Source organism: Schistocerca nitens, chromosome 8 (genome assembly GCF_023898315.1).
Source record: "Schistocerca nitens isolate TAMUIC-IGC-003100 chromosome 8, iqSchNite1.1, whole genome shotgun sequence".
Lineage (NCBI taxonomy): Eukaryota > Metazoa > Arthropoda > Insecta > Orthoptera > Acrididae > Schistocerca > Schistocerca nitens.
The window spans coordinates 59006840-59026897 of record NC_064621.1 but is presented as its reverse complement, the minus strand read 5'-3'; the positions used below and the strand labels follow the sequence as shown (position 1 = coordinate 59026897).

Here is a 20058-nt window from a genome sequence, read left to right as displayed (position 1 = left end):
AATAACATCGGGGATAGGCTACAACCCTGTCTCACTCCCTTCCCAACCGCTGCTTCCCTTTCATGCCCCTCGACTCTTATAACTGCCATCTGGTTTCTGTACAAATTGTAAATAGCCTTTTGCTCCCTGTATTTTACCCTTGCCACCTTCATAATTTGAAAGAGAGTATTCCAGTCAACATTGTCAAAAGCTTTCCCTAAGTCTACAAATGCTAGAAATGTAGGTTTGCCTTTACTTAATCTATTTTCTAAGATAAGTCGTAGGGTCAGTATTGCCTCACGTGTTCCAACATTTCTGCGGAATCCAAACTGATCTTTGCCGAGGTCGGCTTCTACCAGTTTTTCCATTCGTCTGTAAAGAATTCGCGTTAGTATTTTGCAGCTGTGACTTATTAAACTGATAGTTCGGTAATTTTCACGTCTGTCAACACCTGCTTTCTTTGGGATTGGAATTATTACATTCTTCTTGAAGTCTGAGGGTATTTCGCCTGTTTCATACATCTTGCTCACCAGATGGTAGAGTTTTGTCAGGACTGCCTCTCCCAAGGCAGTCAGTAGTCCTAATGGAATGTTGTCTACTCCTGGGGCCTTGATTCGACTCAGGTCTTCCAGTGCTCTGTCAAACTCTTCACGCAGTATCGTATCTCCCATTTCATCTTCATCTACATCCTCTTCCATTTCCATAATATTGTCCTCAAGTACGTCGCCCTTGTATAGACCCTCTATATACTCCTTCCACCTTACTGATTTCCTTTCTTTGCTTAGAACTGGGTTTCCATATGAGCTCTTGATATTCATACAAGTGGCTCTCTTTTCTCCAAAGGTCTCTTTAATTTTCCTGTAGGCAGTATCTATCTTACCCCTAGTGAGACAAGCCTCTACATCCTTACATTTGTCCTCTAGCCATCCCTGCTTAGTCATTTTGCACTTCCTGTCGATCTCATTTTTGAGATGCTTGTATTCCTTTTTGCCTGCTTCATTTACTGCATTTTTATATTTTCTCCTTTCATCAATTAAATTCAATATTTCTTCTGTTACCCAAGGATTTCTACTAGCCCCCGTCTTTTTACCTACTTGATCCTCTGCTGCCTTCACTTACTTAGTGAAATCAAATCATTCTGTAGAACAACATTAGTCATGGCAAAACTCAGAATCAGTTAGCAAGTTACTGCCATGGTGACCCTATAACATAAGCCTTTATTCTCTCTCCCTCCCTCTCTCCAGAAATTGTAATGTGTGTCTACTTTTGTGTCTACTTGCTTACTTCCACCTTTTCAGGCGAGCAGGTGAGGCAAATGTTTCTGTCTTTCAGAAAATTTATCTTCAGTCATTTGACAATTAGAATCACTGTCATCATTTTAATATGATGGTTAACACAATGGGTAATACCTAACAGCTAAGTCAGAGAAACCAAAGTTCTTGTGCCACTTTTAGTAGTTGTACAATCCACAGAAGTTGTCCAGAAAGTTCACTAAAAGACTAGTAAGCCACAGATAAATAAAAGGATTAAAATTTAATATAAGGAGAAAAGGGAAATTTAGATAGAGGTCAGAATAAGTTCAGATCTGATGTTACTTGCCTTCTACAAAAAGTGCTGTAATATTTTAAGTAAAGTCCTTAAGCTTTCCAGAAATATGCACGCCCTAACAAAAATTAATAATGCAGACAGTATAATTAAAACTATACGGGATATCAAGAAGGGGAGACAGGACAACCACAAAAATTAAACTAAATGACAATGTTGTGACTAATAATTCACAACTGGCAAGTATTTTTAACACTCACTTTCTAACTGCAGTAACAGGAAGAGGATAAACAGGTCAATTGAAGATGCAAGAGAAAATAACATTAAAATCACCAATCTACAAAAATTTAAGCAACTTTAAATAGCACCAACATCCTTCACAGAAACTAATAGAATTACAAAACTTTTAAAAACAAAATCTCATATGCTGTTGATAGATTTTCAAACAGAATTCTGAAAAGCTGTTCTAATTTAATAAGTAATGTCCTTAATGATAAATGCAATGCATCACTAGCTCAGGGAATTTTTCCAGTTTAAAATATGCAATTGTTAACCTTCTTTACAAGAAAGATGACAAGAAATAAGTAAATTGTAATAACACTGTTCACGTTTACGTCGCACTTCACTTGGCGTAGATCGGGACTGTGCCCTAGGCATGCTCGATGTTAACTGACTGGTCATGGCCCGAGCTGCCTGAGTTGTTGTTGTTGTTGTTGTTACGCCGGCAGAGGTCGCGTCCGAATTCTCGCGTGCCCTCTGGTGGACGGGACTCTACTTGCGGCAACTACCGTCCGTGACGCGCTGTGCTGATGTGCGCCTCCCGCGATCTTTCTGGTGGCTACTGAATAAATAATTATCATCTGATTTCCTTACTAATGTCTTTCCAAAATATTCAAAAAGTGATGAGCTCTAGAGTAGTCTCTCATTTGAGTAGAATTAATTTACTTGGATTCCAGAAGAGCTGCTCAACTGAGAATACAATTCTACATTCATTAATCAAATATGCTAAGCCTTAAATAATAAAATATCACCAGTTGGCAGTTTTTGTGATCTTTCCAATTGAAGATGATTGCAAAGATCATATTACTCTCTTGGAAAAACTTAAGCTTTGCGGAACTGATGGCTTTACACACAATTGGTTTGAATCACACTTGACAAACAGAACACAAAAAATCGTGCTGAATAATTCAAACAATGTTGAAAGTAGAGAAAATTTTTGTGACTGGGAAGAAATCACAACGTTCAATTTTTGGTCCACCCCTGTTCCCTAGATATGTAAATGATGTCCCCTTAACATTCAGCTAGCACAGCTGATACTTTTTTCACACAATACTAGTATTATAACAAACACAATTATAGAGAAAGCAACAGAAGAGATTGCTAATTGCTGTGGTGCCCAGGGGCACCAGCCACAAAACGCAAAACGATTATAATGCTGGTGTTACAGAAAGCAATGCTCACTCGGTCCATAGCAGCCATGTGGGATTTTCAAGTATACCACCAGGAGGCGCACTCAGAGCTGTGGACCAACAGGTACCTCATACATAGCAGCAAGAGGTCCTGGTCTCATCGCAAGACCATGCCTACATCCGTTCACGAGTTATTATGGGGGCAGCACATCTCTTCTGGAGAACAGTTATTGAAGGAAATCCAAGGACCACCACAAGCAGTTCCCATCGATGAGAACTGGCTGATCCATGCACCAACTGTTTGCAGTCTCTCAATTAAGCCCTTGGTGACATGCCATCGATAAAGACAAGTTAACACTAAGAAATAGGCTTCTCCACTGGAAAACAGACCTTCAGGTGTTGGTCATTTCAGTGTTTAGTTCCGGCTCCAGGGAGTTAGTTGAAGTCAAATCCACAGAATTGCATTTTGGTTGCATTTGCAGGAGAGGTGGTGTTAATTTGCAATTATAAATTGCGACAAGCAGTTTCTTTGGTTTTTGGAAGGTAAAAAAAAGCTATTGCACTCCTACAGGGATTTTCTTTCAATTAGGAACTATAAACAGATTTAGCAGTGGTGATCAGGATTTTATTGAACTGATTACAGTATGTGTGCCACGTTCCAGGTAGATCAGGAACAAGTAATGTCCTTGCCACTGAACGGAGACATTACGCATCCAGAAGTTCTTGCTTTGAAGGTGCCCCCTACAGATACTGCGGAGCTTGGGGTCCAGCTCGCTGCCCAGCTATGTTCAGGTGCATCAGCACCACTGCCCTTTCAACCCTTTGACAGGAAAATTGAGCCTTGGGCCTGCTACAAAGCACGATTAGAACATAATTTTGCAGCGTACAACGTCTGTGGCGATCAGCAGCAGTGCACTTTCTAATGGCCAATGTGGGACCCGCAACCTACCAGTTGCTACAACAGTTACATCTCCCAGCAACCACACTTAGAGAAGAAAAGCTTAGCTGATTACTTTGACACTCAGATACACATTACTGCAGCACAACACACGATTTTTAACTAGCGTCTCTCCCATGAATGCTGGTTACGATGGGTTAACGAACAATGCAAGCTCCCTTATGCATCAGCTCTGGTCCACAACATGATTTTAGTTAACACACCTGACGAAGTCTCTGGCAGGATCTCCTGAAGATCAAAGATCTGTCACTCGACTCATGCCTTCACATCATTCTGTCACAGCAGCAGCTTCCATCCAAGACCCAGCTCTGGTATTTGTCTTCCATCATGAACTGGAAGCATAGCAGCAGCAGTTGGTGTCAAAGTCTGAAAAAGACCGTCCAGGACATGCCGTTTCAAACAATTTCCATCTTGTAAATGATGTTTTGTTACCCATCCGCAACACCAATGCTGTTTCCATAAGGCAACATGTACAGCCTGCGATAAGTCCGACCAAAAAGATGAAGTTTGTCACTCGTCCACTTCTATGTCCATGGACTGGGCACAGGATGACACCAGGGTGATCCTTCCCATCCAAATTTTCCAGATGTGCCACTGGTACATGTTGTACTCCCACATTCCAATCAGCTGCTGTCAAAACAGATTGAGCTAGTAAGCAAACCAGTCACTTTCCGAACTTATACAGGGTCATTGGCTACAATAATCAACAGATCCCCTCCACTGCGCCACTTCACAACAAAGTTATGTAGTTTTAGTAATGACCTCATTTTCATGACAAGATGCTTTCGGATTAGACTCCATCTTTGCCCCACAGTAACCACAGCGTGGATTATGGAAGTTGTGTTCCCTGTGGCATGTAAGTTGCTTCGCCAAGACTTATTCCATATCTTGGGCTTTGAGATCTGCGACACCTCCGAAACCGTCCACACCCTGGGCCTCTGACCCTATACCACTGACACCTCCTGGCGAAATTTGGGCCACTGTTCCAGAAGTCATCGGTGGGGGTTTCGAGGTTCCAGGCAAATACTCCATTACCCACTATGGTAAAAAAAAATTAAGGCATGCTGTGTCAAGTTTGTTTTTTGGGATAAGATTCAACTGGAATTTCAATGCCTCCAGGACAAGGGCGTCTTCATTTCAGTCACGCATAGCCAATGGGCTTCCCTCATCATGATTGTGGAAAAACTGTTGGGTGCTGTCCAAATTTGTGGTAACTTCACAGACACTGTGAACACCCAGTCCTTAGATGCTGCATATCCCATTCTCAAGCTTGAGGACATTGCTTCCTGTCTTGCTGGGGAGAGCATGACGGGGAAGGTTATGGTGCTCATTAAAATCGATCTTCAGGATGCTTATCCCCAGCTCCCATTGGACACCAACTCCCACAAGATTGCAGTCATAAACATTCCTTTGGGATTGTTCCAATATACGCAGCTTCCATTCGGCATTGCCAATGCCCCAGCGATCTTCTAGAGGTACTTGAAGCAGCTTGTAAAGGATGTCCCAGAGACAATAAGCTACCTCTGTGATATTCTGGTCACTGGAAAGAATACAGCAGATCTCGTCCGGAATCTCGACAAGCTCTTCTCCACATTCACAGCGGCGATCCTTGACAAATATTCTTTTTTCGACCGCCAGGTTGAGTATTTATGACATATCTTCACCTCATATGGCATATGCTGCAGCATGTGTCTGTCAACCAACAATTACTGGCTTCCACAGATGCTTACCAGCTAGAGTCTGAACTACTATATATGGTTCACTTCCCATGCCGTGACCATTGTGGAGCTACTACACCACTTGCTCCATAAGAATGTGCCATGGATGTAGCCTTCCCAATATGATATTTTTCATGAGCTAAAGCAGGTCCTCTTCCAGCCTACTTGCCTAATGGCATACAATCAAATGAAACCACTGGTGTTAGCGGCTGATGCTTCTGACTACAGTATCTGCACAGTTTCGTCCCACACTGAGAATGGCATGGAGCGATCCATCGTATTTGCATCCAAAACTCTCATGGCAGCACAGAGGAACCACAGCCAAATAGGAAAGGAAGCTTTGGCCACCATCTTTGGCATCAAACGCTTCCATGATTACATCTATGACTGCTGTTCACACTTGTGACAGATCATAAATCTATACTGCACCTCTTCTAATCTTCAGCAACAATACCGACCCACATAGCACAGTGGCTGGAACGGGTGCTCTGGTTCACTCAGGATTTACCAATGATATTCAATATTGCCCTAATGCTGTCCATGCCAATGCCAACTTCCTATCATAATACCTGTTGGTCACAATCCGAAATTCAATGAGACGCCAGAAGTATGTTTTCATGTGTACAGTGAGGCTGCAGATGTCATAGCCCATCACCTGATTGACACACATCTTGTGGGACAATACATGGTGAATGATCCTGTCCTCCAGGAGGTTTTGTGTTATACAACACAAGGATGGCCCACCGACATTAAACATCTCACACATTGGACTCCAAGCCTTCTGGACCAAGCTGCATGAGGCTTCATCCTTACGTTGTGTTTTGTGTGTGTGTGTGTGTGTGTGTGTGTGTGTGTGTGTGTGTGTGTGTGTCTTTTTTTTTTCTTTTTAGGGCACAAAACTGCTATGGTCATTAGCGCCCGGTCCGTGACTTAGGAAACAGTAAAAAACGAAAATGGAAACCAACAACAATTGGAACGAAACTCAAAAAATTGGAGAAACTAAAAGCAGAAGGAAAGCTTAAAAATCCACTACAGAAAGAGGTTGTTGTCCCCAAAAAGCTTCAAATGACTGACGTCATATCACTGGCACTAATAAATTCGAGAACGCGATCGGCCAAGCGCGTGTTATCTGCTAAAATGGACGATATATCAGGCGACAGCTGTACACAGGCGCGTAACGGAGTAAAATAGGGGCACTCAATTAAAAGGTGTTTTACGTCCACAGCTGAGAGCAGTGGGGACAGAGTGGCGGAGGATCGCCGCTTACCTCCTCCTGACGACGCGTTCGGGAGGAAGAGGTCCAAGCACAGGGAAGAGCTTTCACGTCCCGCAATTTATTATGGTGAAGTGTCGACCAATGTGTGTACCATAAAAGAACAACACGACGACATAAAACGCTCCGTAGATCGGCGAAGGGAATCGATCGAATAGCTGGCCGAAAAAGAGAGACTGCAGCCTTGGCCGCTATATCGGCAGCCTCATTTCCACAGATACCAACGTGTCCCGGGAGCCTACACCTAATGATGTTTTCGAGCCATCGGTGTAAATAAATGTGGCTTCCTTCATTTGTGCACATAGAGCAGCAAATGCCCGACGATAAACAAGTGAAGGGGTACCATCCTTGGGAAATTGACAAAGGTCACGGAGCAAGCAGATCCGGGGACGGAGCCAAGGCGGTGCTGTACCCCAAGTTGTCAAGAAGGTTTTAGGAAAGTGGAAGGAAAGAGAACGGAGCAGTTGACGGAAGCGGACTCCCGGTGGTAGTAGGGAGGAAGGGCGGCCTGCATACCCTACATCCAAGGAGGCGTCGAAAAAAATGTCATGGGCTGGATTAGCAGGCATGGAAGACAGATGGCTAGCATAACGACTCAGAAGGACTGCTCGCCGATTGGACAGCGGAGGTTCAGCAGTCTCAGCATAAAGGCTTTCCACAGGGCTGGTATAAAAAGCGCCAGACACTAAACGTAATCCACGGTAGTGGATAGAGTCGAGACGCCGATGAATAGACGGCCGAGCAGAGGAGTAGACTATGCTTCCATAATCCAATTTCAAGTGCACTAAGGCGCGATAGAGGCAAAGAAGGACCACTCGGTCCGCTCCCCAGAAGGCACCATTCAGGACACGGAGGGTGTTGAGGGATCGCAGACAGCGAGCCGAAAGATAGGAAATGTGGGAGGACCAGCACAGTTTTCTGTCAAACGTAAGACCCAAGAATTTAGCGACGTCTGAAAACGGAAGGTTGACAGGTCCTAGATGTAAGGAGGGTGGAAGAAACTCCTTACATCGCCAAAAATTAACACAAACGGTCTTACTGGGAGAAAAACGAAAGCCGGTTTCGATGCTCCAAGAGTGGAGGCGATCGAGACATCCTTGAAGACGTCGTTCAAGAAGGCTGGTCCGTTGAGAGCTGTAGTAGATCGCAAAATCGTCCACAAAGAGGGAGCCCGAGACATCAGGAAGGAGACAATCCATAATTGGATTTATGGCAATGGCAAACAGTACAACACTAAGCACGGAGCCCTGGGGTACCCCGTTTTCTTGGGAGAAAGTATGGGAGAGAGTAGTGTTCACCCACACTCTAAATGTGCACTCTGCCATAAACTCGCGAAGAAAAAGGGGCAGCCGACCTCGAAAGCCCCAAGAGAACAGTGTGCGGAGGATGCCTGTCCTCCAACAGGTATCGTATGCTCTCTCCAGATCAAAAAATATTGCTACTGTTTGGCGTTTCCGGAGAAAATTGTTCATGATATAAGTGGAGAGAGCAACAAGATGGTCAACTGCAGAACGATGCTTTCGGAAACCGCATTGGGCAGATGTTAAAAGACTGCGGGACTCCAGCCACCAAGCTAAACGGCAATTCACCATATACTCCAAAACCTTACATACACTACTCGTGAGAGAAATGGGGCGATAGCTAGAGGGGAGATGTTTGTCCTTTCCAGGTTTCATCGTCTGGGAAAAGTACTGTCGGTCCAAATTCGATTATAAAGGTGAAGGAGGTAATGCAGACTATGGGTTGATAAATGCAGCAACATTTGGATGTGGATACCATCCAGTCCTGGGGCGGAGGAGCGAGAAGAAGAGAGTGCATGTTGGAGTTCCCGCACGGAGAAAACAGTATTGTAGCTTTCGCGATTTTGAGAGGAGAAAGCAAGAGGTTGCACTTCCGCTGCACGTTTCTTCGGGAGAAACGCTGGCGGGTAATTTGAAGAGCTCGAAATCTCAGCAAAGTGTTGACCCAACGAGTTAGAAATTGCGACGGGGTCCACTAACGTATCATGCACGACAGCGAGCCCAGAGACCGGGGAGAAACTAGGTGCGCCAGATAACCGTCGAATCCGACTCCAAACTTCCGAGGAGGGAGTGAAGTTGTTAAATGAGCTAGTAAAGAATTTCCAGCTTGCCTTTTTGCTATCGCGGATGACGCGACGGCATCGCGCATGGAACTGCTTATAGCGGATACAGTTGGCCAAAGTAAGATGGTGGCGGAAAATGCGAAGAGCACGTCGCCGCTCACGTATTGCGTCACGGCATGCCTCGTTCCACCAAGGAACTGGGGGGCGCTGGGGCAATGCGGAGGTGCGTGGTATTGAACGTTCCACAGCTGTAAGAATAACGTCGGTAATATGTGTGACCTCATCGTCGATGCTGGGAAAGTGATGGTCATCAAATGTCGCTAGAGACGAAAAAAGTGTCCAATCGGCTTGGGCAAACTTCCAGCGTCGCGGGCGCATATATGGCAGTTGAGGCTGCAGTTTAAGACCACATGGAAAGTGGTCACTCGAGTGTGTATCATCAAGGGCGAACCATTCGAAGCGCCGAGCTAGCGAAACAGTACCGACCGAGAGGTCCAAATGAGATAAATTCGTCGTGGAGGCAGACAAAAATGTAGGGACCCCAGTGTTGAGGCAAACTAGATCCGCTTGGTGGAAGACGTCTAGCAATAGTGAGCCACGTGGACAAGGATGTGGAGATCCCCAAAGCGGATGGTGGGCATTGAAGTCCCCAACCAGCAAATAGGGGGGTGGAAGCTGACCAAGAAGATGAAGGAGATCAGCTCGTGCCATTGGTGTGGACGATGGAATGTATACAGTACAAAGAGAAAAGTTATATCCAGAAAGGGAAAGACGGTCAGAGACAGCTTGGAAGGAAGTGTTTAAGGGGATTGGGTGACAATGGAGAGTATCATGGAGAAGAATCATGAGTCCTCCATGTGCTGGAGTGCCTTCAACAGAGGGGAGATCAAATCTGACAGACTGAAAATGGGGGAGAACAAAGCGGTCACGGGGACGCAGCTTTGTTTCCTGAAGACAGAAGATGACCGGCGAGTAGGATCGTAAGAGGATCGACAATTCATCCCAATTGGCTCGAAGGCCACGGATATTCCAGTGGATAATGGACATAGCGTGACAGAAAATGGAGGAATGTGACCAAGGTTGCCGTCAACTCAGCGACTGCTTAGAGCTTGCGACTGACAGCACGGAATGGCATTCAGCCGAAGGCAGAAGATCCTGATCCATAGGTTGGTCAGGAGCAGCTCCTGCCACCAGCGACCGGCCGGTTGATCGGCCGCCAGCAGTGCGCCTCGGCGACACAGAAGACGGCCGAGGGCGACTTCCGCCAGGTGGTGTTGTAGATAAGACACGCCTTGGCGGAGAAGGAGATGAACTGGGTTTCTTACTAGCTTTCTTGGAAACATGATGTTTAGATGAAGGAGGAACCGATGGTTGTGAAGTTGGGGTACGTAAAAAATCTTCACGAGTATGCTCTTTTTTCGAAGTCTTGGTGTCTGACTTTTGGGCTTGAGATTTAGCAGAACCCGATGAAGGGTGAGCCATAGAGTGGGCAGGCAAAAGTGAGGAGGTTGAACAGGCGATCTTTGTGCTGGCCGATCTGACGACCGTGGCACTAAAGGTGAGGTCACAAGTCTGTGTGGCCGCCTCCTTTGTTGGCCGAGGAGAGGCAAGGAGAGTGCTGTATTTTCCTGTCTGAGGCACGGTGGGCTGTCGACTGGCAAATAATTTTCGAGCAGCAAAGGTCGACACCTTTTCCTTCACTCTGATTTCCTGGATGAGCTTTTCGTCTTTAAAAATGGGGCAATCTCGAGAGGAAGCAGCGTGGTCATCCATACAGTTGATGCAACGAGGGGATGGAGGTGGACAAGCACCCTCATGGGCATCCTTGCCACACGTAACACATATGGCCGGATTGGAACAGGACTGGCTGGCGTGATTGAACTGCTGACACCGATAGCAACGCGTAGGGTTTGGGATGTAAGGGCGAATGGAAATTATCTCATAGCCTGCTTTGATTTTCGATGGGAGTTGAACTTTGTCAAATGTCAAGAAGAAAGTACGGGTTGGAATGATGTTCGTGTCAACCCTTTTCATGACTCTATGAACTGCCGTTACGCCCTGGTCAGACAGGTAGTGTTGAATTTCCTCGTCGGACAATCCGTCGAGGGAGCGAGTATAAACGACCCCACGTGATGAATTTGAAGTATGGTGCGGTTCCACCCGGACAGGGAAGGTGTGTAGCAGTGAAGTACACAGCAATTTTTGTACCTGGAGGGCACTGACTGTTTCTAACAACAAGGTGCCATTTTGTAATCTGGAACAAGACTTTACAGGACCTGCAATTGCGTCGACACCTTTCTGAATAATGAAAGGGTTGACCGTGGAGAAGTCGTGACCGTCGTCAGACCGAGAAACAACAAGGAACTGTGGCAATGATGGAAGGACTGCCTGTGGCTGAGACTCATTGAACTTACGCTTGTGAGCTGACATAGTAGAAGATGAGGAAACCATTGCGAAAGTATCCCCCATGATTACTGGCGTCTCCGATGGCACGCTCCTTCCTTGTGGGGGCCCTCTCTGAGAGCACTCCTGCCTTAGGTGATTGTTCACACCTCAGGTCACACCTCCCGACAAACAGACAGAGGGACCAATCGGCACTTTCGGAAGGTATCAGCTCGGGTAATCATCCCTCCCTGGGCCTGGCCGTTACCAGGGGGTACGTACGTGTCCTACTTGTCTACCCGGGGCGGGGAATTTCGCATTATCCCGTCACCGGCTACACATGGAAATGCGTGGGTCGGCCTTCAGACATGCAGAGGGAGGAAAAAAGAGAAAGGGAAAGGAAAGAAGAGAGGTCTCAAACGCCGCAGCGGAGAAAAGGGCAAAGAGAAGAGGTAAGGAAAAGAGAAGGACAGAGGAAGGACGAAGACTTGCAAGCGGAGAAAGCAAAGAATTTGTTACAGTTTCGAGCGTCCGTCTCTGGACGTAGGCACAAACCATACTCCCAGAGGGGGAGAAAGGGAAGGAAAGAGCCAGAGGTGAGGGAGGGGGGGGGGGATGGGGAAGGATGCGGAAAGGGAAGGTATGCAGCCCGGAAAGGAAGGAAGGCCACATTAGCTTGGGGTCCCGTGCTCACTACACATGTATCCACGAAAGAGTTGTGGACCCCCTGGGGGGGGGGGGGGGGTTGTGTTATGTTGACAAGGGTGCCTTGGGCCGTGCTCAGGTGCTCACTCCCAGGACACACTGGTATAATGTTCTTTGGCTTCTCCATGACGGCCATTGGTGAACCATTCTGACAAAGTGCCTCACCTTGCAATACGTCTACTGGAGGGGTATCAATGCAGAATGTTGCCAGAACAGTGAAGGAGTGTAGCACAATTCCAAGCAAGCAAGCGGCGCCTCCCCTCCCACCCCGGTTGGTGTTTTCAATTACCCACCCATGGTGCCATGATGCCTCCTTGGTCCTATCTCCATTTGGATTTCGCTGGTCCATTCCTCTGTAGGATCCGGTGTAGGTGCAGGTGCAGATATACGAACAAGATCATCAGCAGTGGCAGCCTGCCTTCATTCTCCATTTGACTGCACATGTGATGGTCAAAGTCCAGCTGCTGCAAGAACGCCACTGTTGCCGGCATATCAGTCAAGTCCAGGCCTGTCATGGATCCAATGTAACAATGGACACACTAACTCCTTCAGTTCCAGATTCCCACAATGAGGCACTGTTTGCACCATCTGCCACTGCCCTGGCTTAAGACCTCCCAAGGCTAGATGCAGTTCATTGTGACACTCATCCTACGCTAACAGAGGTAGATCCGGTTCTGACCTCCCACCCCAAAGACGGCGAAGACTCCAACACTGTGAAGACCTCTGGGGCCTACCGTTGCCTAGACACACCAATGGGCAAGAGGACTGTATGGTGCCAAGGGGCACCAACCACAACATGCAAGACAGCTGTGATGCACATGCGTGTCGCAGAAAGCATTGTTCACATGGTCCGTAGCAGCCACACAGAATTTTCAAGTACATCACCAGGAGGCATATCGATATCTAAGTGCCTACATCTGGTCACCATTTACTAGGGGGCAGAATGTCTTTTTCGGGAGAATAGGTATTAAGGGAAACCCAGGGACCACTGCGGACAGTTCCCATCAATGAGAGCTGGCAGATTCATGCATCAACTGCTTGCAGTTCCCTCAATTAAGCTCTCTTTGACATGCAATCAATGACAACAATGTAACACTGAGAAGTAAGCTTCTGTGTTGGAAAACAGCTCTTTGAGTGATGGTCATTTCAGTGTTTAGTTCTGACTCCACAGAGTTAGCTGAGGCCCAGGGTGTATACGTGGACAAGAAAAAAAAATTACCAGATTTTTCCCAGGTATACCAGTTAAAAAATATGCATTTCCTGGGCAGAAATACACTTTTTCTGTGCCAAGTGACAGTAGGTTTTCCGTCGGAACTGTAAAACTTATCAATCCTTTGAACGGTTAACATTTTATACATTGGCGTAGAAATTCGCAGCACTTTAGGGGGAGAGACAATAAAAATAAATAAATAAAATAAAAAAAGGGAGGGGGGAGGAGAGAAATTTTGGAAAGACCTTTGATGTGCAGCAACATATATGCTCCATATTTTCGTATTTGAATTGCACCAAACACAGTACATTACTTTCCAGAGCATTGAAATCAAGATTGTGATTCCCTTTTGTAAGCCAATCACATCTCATGCCACCTGATCTCGCCAGCCAATGACAGCAGATATTCAGAGCATATGTCGTGAATTGTGGTCAGCCAATAGCAAGATCATTGTTAAGTAGCATGAACACACAAAGAGGAAAAGTTAATGGTGTACATTAATACAGATAGTGTAGCTACAAGAAAAACTAAGCTTTCACATATAATATTGCTCTTGAAGATTAATAAGCTACAAGAGAAGCTAAGCTTTCACATGTAATATTGGTCTTTTTTTGCATGTGTTACACTTTAAGACGCATAACACAAATGTGCCAGTCAAATTTAAAATAATGACACAAATATCTGATCTTCTGGACTCTAAATTCTTCTAAGGGGCTGGTTCCTCATAGTGTTAAGTTTCAAACAATAGTCAAATGCTCTGTGATTTAAGAAATTCATCCCACATTCTCACATGTAACATAATAGATCTTGCGTAAAAGGAAACTTACTTTGAAAATAATGCTTTTCAAACCAACATTCTCAATACTTTTCCCGAGACTGTTACAAATAGGTTCATTTTAGTAGTTGCCACAGAGCGCCAGAAAATAGGCATTATTGCGAATGTGCAGCTGCAGTGTGTAGGAAGTCCACATGTTTGTATGTATAAAGCATTAGGAGATCTTACATTACACCATAAACGAAACAGGACATACCAATAGCTACAGACCATCAGGTACCTCACCAGGCAACAGCCAGAGGTCCTGGTCACATCGAAAGATCATGCCTACATCCGCTCACAAGGTACTAGGGGCCAGCATGTCTCTTTCGGGAGAATAGGTATTAATGGAAACCCAGGGACCACTGCAGACAGTTCCCGTCAATGAGAGCATTGGAATTTCGTAAACCATACTAAAATGCATAATCCAGCTTTAAGTATACATTGGTTTTTTCTGATTCACAATTAAGTAGGTCCCATCTGGTATTATGCTTTTCAGGGTGGTTTTTGGGATATACATTTTCTTGGAGTACTAGTAGTGTACTATCTCATGTTTGGTTCTTCATTATGCCATAATGCCATACATGGCAGAAGATGAAAGCGTGCACTTGAAATTTAGCAAACAATTGGGACTAGCCAATATTGTGGAATGAAACATTTCGTTTCAAATAAATTGATTGCCTCAGTGGAAAAGATTAATAAAGCCAAATTTCTTTAGCAAACTGACAAAAATGACTTCACTGTTCTGCAGTGTGATTAATGCTCGACTGCCAAAAACTTGGAAATAAAATAAAATCAGAAAACTGAAACTAATAAGATATTTTTTCCCTCCGTAATTATGTGAATGAATTTTAATTCACTTGATAGCTCCCAGCCGCAGAAATCCGTTTTGTTTTCATTTGACGTGGGAGCTGTAAACGAAGAGGAAACAGTGAAATCACTTAACGCAAACACGGGTCACGTGGTGACTACCCCCCTCCCCACTACAACTGAGACAACTCTGCACATGCACGAATCTGGCAGCCAGGGTGCATGAGAGAAATTTTTATCGTTAGCATCTGGCTGCTTCTGCCACTGCCGATACAGCTAACAGCCACACTTCAAGTAGCCAGAAACGGGAGGAGGTACTGCTCATACGTGAGTCAACTGCGCACGTGCGTGAGACCGCTGGAACTACTCACAGGGAACTAATGTAAACAGTTGTGATGTCACACACATAGAAAGAAGTTTACTGTTACAAAGTATTATGTAGTCTTTGCCCTAAGGCCTTTGACACGTTTTTGCTGTTTGCAGACGCTTGTGCATGCACGGTGTTTTGTTACCGTAAATGGGGCATTTCCTTTGCAAATGAAGTTTTATCTTTTTCTTTTGTTTATGTTTTATTGCTGCAGTATTATTCTCCAGTAGCAGGATACAGTAATGTTCTTTGCTATAGTAACAATTCTTACCAATCAAAATTACAAAAATTTTACTGAAAACTAGAGAAATGAAAAATTCCTGGGTTTTTCCTCGTTTTCTCCTGGATGAAAAAATTCCCGGGTTTTATTTTGGCTTTAACTGCAGGAGAGGCAGTTTTAATTTGTAATTATAAATTGTGACAATTTTGGTTTTCAGAACATAAAGAAGCTATAGTACTCCATTCAATCAGGAATAATAGATTTTGCGCTAATAATGTTTTTCAAAGAATTATTAAATGGTTCTCTGAAAATGGACTCTCCCTTACTTTTGAGAAAACACACTATATACTTTTCTGCACAACAGTCATACCAACAATTAGTGAAATCGGTAGAATGCTTCAATTTACATATTGATGTAAACTTGAACTGGAAGAAGCAAATTACTGAGCTCCTCAAACAATTATCTTCAGCTACTTTTGCTCCACATATGATTACTAGTCTTGGAACCAAACAAATCAATTTCCTGACATATTTTATGTATTTCCACCCAATAATATCTTATGGAATAATTTTCTGGGATAGCTCATCACTTGTAAAGAAAGTACTGATTGTATGAAAGTGACCAGTAAGAATAATATGTGGTATTCACCCACCGACATCATATAGGTACCTTTTCAAGGAGCTGGGCGTTCTAACTGTGCCATCACAATATTTATATTCACTAACAAAATTTGTCATAAATAATCCATCAGAATTTGAGAACTGTAATGACCATATCTACGATACCAGAGAAACAAATGTATTTTATGAACCATTATTAAAGCTGTTGGCTCAGAAAGGAATTCAATGAGCAACAACAAAATTTTTTGATTATTTTCCCAAGAACATTAAATGTCTAACAGGTAACAAAGAACGTTAAATGCAACCTAAAATCATTTCTCTTGGACATTTCCTCCTATTCCATGGATGAATTTTTATTTAAATACCGGCAGCCTGTGGAGGGGGAAAGAAAAAAAAAAATAGTTTCCAGGTGTAGTTGCATGATCAGAACTAAAAAATAATATGTTCATTAATGTTAGGGTAGACATCCTGTAAACTGATTTGCTGCACATCACAAATGTGGCTGCCAATATTTGCTGCACCAAGTAGCTTCTAACTTGTTAGTTACATGTTCCGCAGCATGATTCTTGATAAAAGAATCATTCAAATGATCTATGGAACATGTAACTAACAAGTTACAAGCTACTTGGTGCAGCAAATATTTGCAGCCACATTTGCTGTTTTTGTAAGAAGCAAGTTACAGTTAATTATTGATTATTAACAAGCATACAGAGTAATTCCCAATAGCAAATTTCTCTTCATGTATACTTTGAAGCATTCAATATTGCAAAAAAGTCTTCCTCTAAGAATGAATGTACAGAACACAATGTATTTACATTTATAGGAACTTGGGTTATAAATGGTAGAGATGGCACTTTGTAACAATATTGAAATAGACATGCACACACTCACCAACATTTGGGTCTTTTGCAAGCTCTTCATAGGATCCATACACAGAAGGTATTTTGTGATGATTTCCAAATATCTGTGCTCTTTCAAACTCCCTGGCAGCTACAGCTACTACTTTGTGCTCATCATGAGACAGAGTGTTCAAGGCAACAACAAAATCATGGCTGATTCTGCCTGCACTTGCAATTCCCCACTTTGTTGCCATCTACAAATGACAATATGTTACATTATAAACTCTGAGTTCCCTAAAAGATACATACAATAGAAGCAAAACTAAGTACTCTTAGCTTGGTGAAATTACAAGATTAAAACTAAACTGGATAAATCACCAGGATTTTTTTTTTGAGACACTTATCAATATTGTCTTGTATTACAACATATTTAATTTACTTTTGATTAATTTCAAGGAATTTTACACTAGTATGGCCAAATTTATCACTCTTCAACCCGATAAGAATTCATTAAAACTTGTTTGTAATGGATATGCTTAATCTTTGTTACTGGATGTTTTTCCTCTCTTATCAACTGTGTATCCTGCTGCGGTGAAGGTAGCTTATGTGCCTCAATGATACAGACAGACATACCATAGGTGCAACGACATCGGAGCGGTATCTGTAGAGAGGCCACACAAACGTGTTTCTTGATGAGGGATTGTGGCCTATTCCATAGTTGCAGAGGCAACAGTCTAGAAGACTGACTGATCTGGACTTGTAACATTAGCCAACATGGCCTTGCTGTGCGGATACTGTGAATGACAAAGCGAGGGGACACTACAATTGCTACTTTTTTCAAGGGCATGTAGCTCTACTTTATGGTTAAATTATAACAACAACTTCTTAGGTAAACTATTCTGGAGGTAAAAAATTGCCCCATTCAGATATATGGGAAGGAACTATATAGGAGGATGTTGTCATCAGGAAAAACAAAACTGGCATTCTATGGTTTGGAGCAAATCAAATGTTAGATCTCTTAAATGGGTATACGGATTAAAGAATTTAAAACGGTATATGTATAGTCTGAAGTTAGATATAGTTCGAATTAGTGAAGGGCAATGGCAGGAAGAACAGGATTTCTTGTCAGCTCAGTACAGGGTTATCAACACCCGGGAAGCTTCAATAACAGTAGCAGAGTACATGTGGCGTGACATGCACATGGGGCTTTTTTAGGTAAGAGAAACCCTCCCTTGGGATCACAGATTATTTGCCTGATACATCAGCCCCCAATGTTCTCAGAGAATGTTTGTCCACACAGATCAGAGGCAGAAAAGGTTAATATGATTTTAGTAGACTGCAGGAGCATCCAAGGAAAGGTCCCAAATTACTGCACAGGTAGTATCAGGAACAGAAAGTTGGTTGAAACCAGACGTTAAAGACAATGGAACCCTATATTCGGACTGGAATATTTATCGTAAGGATAGTTTAGTCACCAATTGTAGCAGTGTGTTTGTTGCAGTAAAGAGTTCGATAAAATCTAGTGAAGTATCATGGATTCCAATTGTGAATTAATCTGGATGAAGTATCAAAGATCAGTTAAAAATGGTAATCGGATGCTTTTATAGACCACCTGGGTCCGGAGCTCTAGCGGTTGACCGCTTCAGACAGAACTTGGAGAATATTGTAAACAAATTTCCTGCTCATGCAGTTGTAATAGGGGGTGACTTCAACTTGTGAGGTATAGATTAGGAGCATCATGCTATCACAACTAGTGCCACAGACAAGAATTCATGTGACATTGTTCTGGATGTCTTGTCTGAAAATTACTTTGAGTAGATAGAGAACCAACTCGTGAGGGTAAAATCTTAGACCTCCTGGCAACAAACAGAGCTGAAATTATTGAATCAGTTAACATAGAGGAAGGTATCAGTGATCCAAGGCTGTGATAGCATCTATGACAGGGTACAAATTTCAGAGTATCTGAGCAGTCAGCATCAAATATTTGTGATGAGGATGAAGAAGTGGAGAACAAATGGAAAAAATTCAAAGGCATTGTGAAATATACTCTTGGCAAGTGTGTTTCAAGTAAGATATTAAGGTATCGGAAAGACCCACTGTGGTTTAATAACTGTGTTAGGAAACTACTATGTAAACAAAGAGAACTTAACATCTCAGATTCAAGAAAAGTAAAAAGCCAGCTGACAAACAAAAGCTGAATAATGTGGAAATGAGTGTAAGAAGAGCAATGAGAGACGTGTTCAATGACTTTGAAAGTAAAACTTTGTCAACCAATCTGAACAACAACCGTAAGACGTTCTGGTTGTATGTAAAATCAGTATGTCGGTCAAAATCACCTATTAATTCATGCAGTGGCCCCCTCCCCTCCTTTTTTTTTATCAGCCTATTGACTGGTTTGATGGAGCCCACCACGAATTCCTCTCCTGTGCTAACCTCTTCATCTCAGAGTAGCACTTGCAACCTACGTCTTCAATTATTTACCGGATGTATTCCAATTTCTGTCTTCCTCTACAGTTCCCTCTAGTACCATGGAAGCCATTTCCTCATGTCTCAATAGGAAGTCCTATCATCCTGTCCCTTCTCCTTATCATTGTTTTCCACATATTCTTTTCCTCTCAGATTCTGCGCAGAACCTCCTCATTCCTTACCTAATCAGTCTACCTAATTTTCAACATTCGTCTGTAGCTCCACATCTCAAATGCTCCGATTCTCTTCTGTTCCAGTTTTCCCACAGTCCATGTTTCACTACCATACAATGCTGTACTCCAGATGTACATTCTCAGAAATTTCTTCCTCAAATGAAGGCCGAGATTTGTTATTAGTAGACTTCTCTTTGCCACGAATGCCCTTTTTGCCATTGCTAGTCTGCTTTTGATGTTCTCCTTGCTCTTTCTGTCATTGGTTATTTAACTGCTTAGGTAGTAGAATTACTTAACTTTATCTACTTTGTGACCATCAATCTTGATGTTAAGTTTCTCGCTGTTCTCATTTCTACTACTTCTCATTACCTTTGTCTCTCTTCGATTTACTCTCAATCCTTACTCTGTACTCATTAGACTGTTCATTCCGTTCAGCAGATCATGTAATTCTTCTTCACTTTCACTCAAGACAGCAATGTCATCAGC

At 43.4% G+C, this 20058-nt stretch overlaps 1 protein-coding gene across 6 annotated transcripts in view; it reads right to left on the bottom strand.

The window, feature by feature from the left end:
* Positions 1–20058, bottom strand: part of LOC126198859 (trans-1,2-dihydrobenzene-1,2-diol dehydrogenase-like) — an 86608-nt gene that overhangs the window by 49801 nt on the left and 16749 nt on the right. For all 6 annotated transcript variants that reach the window (XM_049935454.1, XM_049935450.1, XM_049935449.1 and 3 more), the window contains exon 2: positions 16986–17187. In XM_049935454.1, the coding sequence (XP_049791411.1) occupies positions 16986–17187 (202 nt within the window). The remainder of the gene's footprint in view (positions 1–16985; positions 17188–20058) is intronic.